Genomic DNA, 8,331 nt, shown 5'->3' with positions numbered 1-8,331 from the left:
ATACATTTTGCTTTCAATTGTTTTGGTTTTTGATTTCAACATCCATTAATACACTCGTACTCGAAAATATGTTTACATTCTTATCTTTATTTTTCATGTCCATGATTTCTACATCGCAAGTTCTAAAACCAGAGTAGGCACTTGGCTTTTTAACACAACAGTTTTTGACAGAACTATAGGAAAATGTGATGGAAACACATGAACTTTAGATATGTACTTGGTACATGAAAAGTTAAGCGAGAGAGAGTTCACAAAAAAAGTAGCATGTCATCACGCACTGATTTTTTTCGGCACTAAATCCGTTTGGTGGAAACACCACTAGTGGGAAAACCTGTCGCTAGTTGGATGGAAACCTAGATACAGTGTCGTGACATTTTGTTACTTCGAATGAGGGCTCGTGTCTATAAATGTTTTGTTTTCTGTGAAAAATTGACCAACATTAATTTGCTCTTGCGCTTAAAGCCCTCTGTTGGTAGGGTTTCGGTACCGCAAGATCGTCACTCTTTGTATACCACGTGACTAAATGCAGAGTAGGTCGTCCACGGAGTTTCAATCTTTGGTTCGTCACTCTGGCCGCCCTTGTGGTTTCACTTCCGCCATCTTTGTTTGAGCAGGGCTACGGAGTGAGCAGAAAAGCATAAACGTATTCACTTTAATTTCCCTCAAAATGTCCAAACTACAGTTGTTGAACGTGTTTCTCTCACAGCGCTTGACGGAGGCAACTGTTGAGATATTTGGAGCAGTGGAAAAAACAATAACCGAGTTCCAGGAAGAAATTGCCAGTTCAAAGGAGGAGATCGAACGTCTACAGAGGCTTCTGGATTTGGCTTTGAAACCCGACTTAAAGTTACATAAATCAGGTTAGTAGTGGCCACTGCTAACTAGACTATAAAAAATAGGAGGTTGATGTGCACATCCTAAACTAGATTAACGTTGCTGGGCTAAACAATTATATAGATAAATGATTGAAAGTCCCGCACCCGGTAGTAGCTCCCCAGTGTTTTTGGGTGCGGTAACGCACTGGGGAGCGACTAGCTAGCTAGCTATTACGTGTGCGGGCTTTTCATTTCTTTATCACTAACGTTACTAGATCAATGGCATGGCTAGAGTTGTTGCAAATACAATTGTTGCAGCCAGGCAGCCAACAACTGTAAACAAATGTAATGAAATATATAAACATTTATTTCTGCCACAAACTGAATGTTCATATAATTTACCCCCCCCCAGATGCCAGGCAATTTACTCTCCCTGTCCCAGAGGAGGTTCCCCCTGAGAAGCGGCACTGTGAGCATGAGTGGAGCCCCAGTCTAGGCCAGGAGGAGCCAGAGCCCACACACATTGAAGGGGAAGAGGAGGTCAGGACCAGTCAGGAGGAGCAGCAGTATCAAGGACTAGAGCCCGACATAGAGTTCATATTTACTCCTCCCTGTGTGGAAAGTGACTATGATCAGGACCCACCCCAGCCTTCACCGACCACCAACACAACTGAAGAGATGGACGCCGAACCGGAGGGGGAGAGAAATGGGGCATCATTAACAACCAGTGACTTCCAGTCCCTCTCTGTAGAAAATCCAGGATCCCCTGCAGCTCAGAACAACACCAGTGGAAGTGTTGATGTAGTGGCGAGTGGAGGACTACTGTCAGCATTGGGGTTAATACGGACAACCAGTATGCAAGCAAGTGTTGGAGGCCGTAGAACCAAAAAATTACCCCACAAGAAAGTACAAAGCTCCCATGCCAGTGCAGTAAGCAGGAAGACTACCAAGTTACCCCTCAAGACAGTGCAAAGCCAAGATACCATTGATGGAGGCAAGAAGACAACCAAGTTGCCCCTGAAGGCAGTGCAAAGCCCAGATACCAGTGTAGTAGGCAGGAAGACGACCAAGTTACCCCTCAAGACAGTGCAAAGCCCAGATACCAGTGTAGTAGGCAGGAAGACTACCAAGTTGCCCCTAAAGACTGTGCAAAGCCCTGATACCAGTGCAGTAGGCAGGAAGACTACCAAGTTACCCCTCAAGACAGTGCAAAGCCCCAATACCAGTGATGGAGGCAGGAAGACTACCAAGTCACCCCTCAAGACAGTGCAAAGCCCCAATACCAGTGCAGTAGGCAGGAGAACTTCAAAGTCATCACGTATAAGAGGAGAGGAGACTGGAGGACTACGGTCAGCACTGGGGTTAGTTCGGACATTGAGAGCACGGGTCAAGAAAGAACAAAACTCTCCTGCCAGTGTTGAAGCGAGGAAAACTAAAAAGTTACCCCACAAGAAAAGACAAAGTTATCTTACCAGTGGTGGAGTCAGGAAAATCTCCAAGTTACCCAAGGTAACATCAGCCAATAAAAACCATACGGCTCCTCATTGTTGCAAGATGTGTGGGAAGTCTTTTGTTTTCATGACTTATCTTGTTAGTCATGTGCAAAAAATTCATTTAAAGGATAAATACCATCTTTGTGGGGTTTGTGGGAAAGATTTTAGGTCCACAGATAGTATGGTGAAGCATCTGCAAACCCACATGGGAGTGAAGCATTTCTGCCACGCCTGTGCTAAAGTCTTCACTTGTAGTTCAAATCTGAAAGTGCATATGAGGATCCATACAGGGGAGAAGCCATTTCAGTGCAAACACTGTGGGAAAGGCTTCACTGTGAGAAAATCCCTGGAAGACCATGAGAAGACTCACACAGGGGAGAGGCCATTTAAGTGCACTTCATGTGGAAAATGTTTCTCATCAACGACTCATCTAAGTCGCCACCAGGAAATTCACACAGGAGAGAAACCCTATCAGTGCAACGATTGCGGGAAAAGCTTCAGTCGGAAGGAAAAACTGGCAGAACATATGAGGACCCATACAGGGGAGAAACCATATCCCTGCCCTGAATGTGGCAAATGCTTTGGTCTGAAGGGAAATCTGACCACCCATATGATAAGACACACAGGGGAGAAACCATGCAGGTGCGAAGAATGTGGCAAATGTTTCTCTTTGAATGCAGACCTGAAAATTCATATGAGGACACACACGGGGGAGAAAAGATATAAGTGCAATGTTTGTGACAAATCCTTCACTCAGAAGGCGTACTTGGCTAGCCACATTATGAAACACACGGCAGAGAAACAACCGGTTCAGTGACTGTGGTAAATTATTCAATCAAATGGGAGTCGTGAGAGAACGAGAAGAGCACTTAGAGTAAAAACTCCTCTGTTCATTGTGAATTTATTTTTGTCTTTTTCTGGTGTGAAACATTGACAATACACCACCACAGTTCAAAAAGTTGAAAGTGACCTGTGTGGGGAAAATGTGAGGTTAGAGGGGAAAATGTGAGGTTAGAACCTAGTTTGAGAGCACATTGTACTCTATATACCATTAGGAACCTTAGAGGACGACTTGGTAGAATCAATTTAGGGTATGCATGAATAAACATGCAGAAAATTGTTGACAAGTTTGTAGTTTGAGTGGATTTTAAGGCAGAAGCAACAGTCCCAGCTAATTTATCAAATGTCACAATTTAGTCATTCTCTTCTATTAGCAAAACTTATTTTGTTTGATTAAAGGGTTAGTTCAACCAAATTACATTAGTTTCCTTACCCTGTAAGTAGTCTATGGACAAGGTATAATGGCAATCCACGTTTTGGTTTAGTTTCCTTGGCACTGTTTTCACATGCTAACGTTTTAGCATTTGTGGCACAAATCCCATTAGTCATGGGACTGATTTATTTGTGACTGAGGATCACAATCCATTTCAGATACTTTCGGATGATTTGGACATGATGCGTGAAAAATGCTAATATCGGTAGCATGACTTGAATGGGATTTGCGCCACAAACACTAAAACGTTAGCATGTGGAAAAGGTCATACGTCCATAGACTGCTTACAGGGTAAGGAAACCAATTTGGGTGAACTATCCCTTTAAGGCTAATGCGTTTGATATTAATGCATCTATATCACAGGAGGTTGGTGGCACCTTAATTGGGGAAGACGGGCTTATGGTAATGGCTGTAGCAGAATCGGTGGAATGGTATCAAATATAGGGTTTCCACGTGCTTCACACCATTCCAGTCACTCCGTTCTAGCCATTATTTTGAGCTGTCCTCCACTCAGTGCTGATCTATGTAATACTATATCATCGGTATCGGCTTGATTTCATCTTATGAAAGTATTTGTTGCAGCAATAACAAAGAATTGTGTACATGTTTTGTCATTTATTGTAATGGACTTCCTTAGCTTGACACCCAAATTAAATGTGTAGCTTTTTGTTTGACCTAACATCATTTTGTGTGAAACCTATGAATATTTGTCCATTACGTTTACCATTCATTAAAAATGTAAATTTTTGTTCTTGAAATAGCCTACTCCTTGAGTTTGCAACCTTTGCGCACACACAACATCCATAGATATCATCGATCAGAATCACCTTTATTCCCCAAATACATTTGCATTTGAAAGGAATTTGACTTGGTGAAATAGTGCTGCCACAGTAAACAGACGATGATAAACAGACAGCATAATAGAAGCAGAGTTTACACAAATCCACATATGATATGCACTCCAATTGAACAACTACAGGCTACATTAAACACTAATTGTACAAAACATTAGGAACACCTTAATAATGTTGCATCCCCTTTTGCCCTAAGAACAGCCTCAATTTGTTGGAGCATGGACTACGAGGTGTAGAAAGCATTCCACAAGGATGCTGGCCCATGTTGACTCCAATGCTTCTCACAGTTGTGTCAAGTTGGATGACTGTCCTTTGGGTGGTGGGCCATTCTTGATACATACCAGAAACGGTTGAGTTTGAAAAAAACCAGCAGCGTTGCAGTTCTTGGCACACCCTGTGCAAAAGCACCGAAAGGGGTTGCGTTAAATGCGGACGGCATATTTCAGTTGTTCAACTGACTTGATATCCCCCTTTCCTCAATAGTTTGTCTTGCCCATTCACCCTCTGAATGGCCCACACACTATCCATGTCTCAAGGCTTAAAAATACTTTAACCGGTCTCCCATCATTTATATTGATTGAGGTAGATTTAACGGGTGACATCAATAAGGGATCATAGTTTTCACCTGGTCAGTCTGTCGTGGAAAGAGGATGTGTTCCTAATGTTTTGTACACAGTGTACACTATGTATGTAAAGATGTATGAATAAAAAAATAACTTACAGGATGATGTGCGGTGGGGAAAATATGTTTCTGAAAAAGAGTGGTGCATATGATGTGCAAAGAGCAATGTGCATTTCTAGGATGATAGTACAAGGTGCGTAGTCCATGAATGATGAAAATCGTTGTGGACCAGGTAGCCGGTCGGCAAATAATTTCAAATAGGAAATGCGTGTTTAATAAGATATTCTCCGTGCTCCGGCGGGTTTGCATAGCAAACCATCTGATAATTACTGTCACTGCAGAGGCTATAGTGGAGACATACATTTTTTGACTTCAGTATTATGAGAGACCATGGAGGAGACATACCACTTCAATCATCTAGGTTTGTTTCTTATTAACTTCATTTTATGCATAATGAACTTGGCTATTATGATATCCTGTGGCTCACATAGCCTACTGTTGGAGTTTAATGTGTCAAATGTTCTGGTCAAAAAGATTAAATAATTATTCACTCTAAATCAGTCATACTGCACAGCAGGTGGCGGTAATGTAGCGAGCTGTTCTTCACAGTCAATAACTTCCCAGGGCAAGAGCTATAGAGGCTGCGCATGTGTATACGTTTATTTGCATTTGAGAGAAGAAATGCAATAAATATAGTTGATTCTGTGGATTAAGAGCATTAATCTATCTGAAAATGTCCAAACTGCAGCTGTTGAATACGTTTCTCACCGAGCGATTAACTGCAGCGGCTGTTGAGATATTTGGGGCAGTGGAAAAAACGATAACGGAGTACCAGGAAGAAATCTCCCGTTCAAAGGAGGAGATCGATCGTCTACGAAGGCAACTGCACATCGTTACCCAACCGAAGATAAAGTTACATAAAGCAGGTTTGTTGCCACCTACCTACCATTGCAGATAGGCCTAGTTATTAATTATGCTACACAATTCAATAAATTACACATTGATTGCGTTCCAGGTAGACTGTATTGGTGTCGCGCTGTGCACGATTATCTGATATCACCTTGCGGGAAGGAAGCACATGCTAGTGTAATATCTCAGGAAGCAAATATACTACTACTACTTTTCTGAGACGCACAGATCGACTGCAATAAAGTTACCATGGCATGCGAATACTGTTGGCTGATTAAATAATCTGTGCAAGCCTCTAGAATTTTTACAACACCCATTCATTTATAATCACAGTAAATATTTTAAACTGTTAGTGCCTAATACTTGGACAGATTACATCTCGTCTTGTCACCACTATGAATATGGAGATCTAGACAACTCTTTCATCCTCTGTCCTTTCTGCCAGATACCCAGCAGCTCATTCTCACTGTCCCTGAGGAGGTCCCCCTTGAGCAGCAGCACTGTGAGCAGGAGTGGACCCCTGGTCTGGGGCAGGAGGACTCAGACCCCACACAGATTAAAGAAGAACAGGAAGAACTCAGGACCAATCACGAGGAAGAGCAGCTTCAGGGGCTGGAGTCTGATACCAACATTCTAACATGTTCTCCTCCCTTTGTGAAAAGTGACTGTGATCAGGATGACCCACATAAGTCCTCCCAACTTTACCACATACAAACTGTAGAGAACAGAGAGAGGGACTCACTACCTACCAGCACAATTGAAGAGATCAAAATAGAACCCGATGAAGAGGATTACAGAGTATCAGAACCAACCAGTGACTCTCAAACCCTCTCTGTAGTAACCCCTTACAGCTCCGTGAGCACATTAAATATGAATCAGCTAATTGGCAATGCAGAATCAGACAAACCATTTCAGTGCAATGTGTGTGGCAAATTCCTCAAGAGGGAAAAAAGTCTTATCGTGCACATGATGGGTCATGCAGGAGAGAAACCATTTACATGTCCTTTATGTAACAAAGGCTTTGTTGCGGTCGGCACTTTAAAGACACACCTGAAACTTCACACAGGGGAAAGGCCACACCGGTGCCATGTTTGTGGAAGATGCTTTAAACTGAAAGGAGCCCTGACGGAGCACATGAGGATACACACTGGGGAGAAACCGTTTTGCTGTCATGATTGTGGCAAGTGCTTCAGTCGTACAAATGCCCTTACGAATCACATGCTGCACATTCACAAGAAAAAAAGAACGTACAAGTGACCTGCGGAGAAAGTCTGTCTGAAAAGTAGCCTTCTATTTATATGGCACACTTAAGTAATGCCCTTTTAATTTAATAAAGTATGGGTCAATATTTGAAGGAATAAATGTGTTGACCATTTACTAAACAACAAGTGTTCTCATTTTATGAAGCTATAGATAGTTAGGAGCCTCTGTCATCCATCTATTATTCAAACAAAATGATTGAAGACCAACATACATGTTCAAGTCTACTAATGTTATTTATTGAAAAAAATACAAGTCTGTGGGTCTAAAAAAAGCCCATTTTACATTGGAATAACAAAACCCAAGGGATAAGAGGTGTTTGCATGTGCCAACCTTGAATAGATGTCACTAATCCACTGCAAGAGGATGTTTTTCCTCGCTGCGGAGGTAGGAATGTCATACAGCCTTCTGTGACGCGCAGAAGTAACATGCTTACTAGGGAGAACTAACAGCAAAGAAATTGAGTTTCATTCTAGGTCGACCCATGGAATTTCTTGAAGTACATTTAGACCAGTGCCTTTGTAATTTGGAACATGGCCATAAGAAATGTGTAAGGGTGCATGTATCAGTTTTACATTTAAGATACCCAGGAGAGGAGAAAGGGTTAGAAGCATGTCTGCGATTTGGAGATATATGCAATGTGTGTATTATTCATAATTGGATTGCTCTAATGCGATTACAGATAGATATTGTTTTTGCATATCTCCAAATGTCCTCCCACATCTCCTCAACAATAGTAACAGACAGTTCATTCTCCCACACTCGCTTGACCCCCTGTGTGTCTACAGTAGAAAAGGACCTTAAAGTGTCATAAAATAAACTTACAGACATGTTGCGTTGTGAACAAGTAAACAAGCATTCTGTCAATGACATACATCAGGGTTGTCAACCAAGTTGTTGGTTGAAAACGTGTCTGACTTGTAGAAAGCGGGAAAAGTCCTGCTTTGGGAGCCGATATTTCTCAACCATCTGCTCAAATGACATTAGAATCTTGTCAGCATATACATAATTTAGTCTGCCTATGCCCTTATTAATCCAAAGGTTAAAGCCAACATCCACCAATTTTGGTACAAAATCTGTGCTTATATATATATATATTTTTTTT

The 8,331-nt window shown here is 41.9% G+C and overlaps 2 protein-coding genes across 2 annotated transcripts; both read left to right on the top strand.

Moving 5' to 3' along the window:
* Window positions 1–231: 231 nt before the first annotated feature.
* Window positions 232–5,161, top strand: LOC124003019 (zinc finger protein 37-like). The gene is made up of 2 exons (XM_046310944.1): window positions 232–860; window positions 1,228–5,161. Exons 1-2 carry the CDS (start codon window positions 668–670, stop codon window positions 3,123–3,125), a joined length of 2,091 nt encoding a protein of 696 aa, XP_046166900.1. The 5' UTR covers window positions 232–667; the 3' UTR covers window positions 3,126–5,161.
* Window positions 5,162–5,688: 527 nt separating this feature from the next.
* On the top strand, window positions 5,689–7,342 carry LOC124003021 (zinc finger protein 454-like). The gene is made up of 2 exons (XM_046310946.1): window positions 5,689–5,983; window positions 6,412–7,342. Exons 1-2 carry the CDS (start codon window positions 5,791–5,793, stop codon window positions 7,221–7,223), a joined length of 1,005 nt encoding a protein of 334 aa, XP_046166902.1. The 5' UTR covers window positions 5,689–5,790; the 3' UTR covers window positions 7,224–7,342.
* The last annotated feature ends 989 nt before the right edge of the window (window positions 7,343–8,331 follow it).

This window comes from Oncorhynchus gorbuscha, linkage group LG18 (genome assembly GCF_021184085.1).
Source record: "Oncorhynchus gorbuscha isolate QuinsamMale2020 ecotype Even-year linkage group LG18, OgorEven_v1.0, whole genome shotgun sequence".
Classification (NCBI taxonomy): domain Eukaryota; kingdom Metazoa; phylum Chordata; class Actinopteri; order Salmoniformes; family Salmonidae; genus Oncorhynchus; species Oncorhynchus gorbuscha.
Note: the sequence above shows the minus strand (reverse complement) of the source record. Positions and strands in the feature narration are given on the sequence as shown.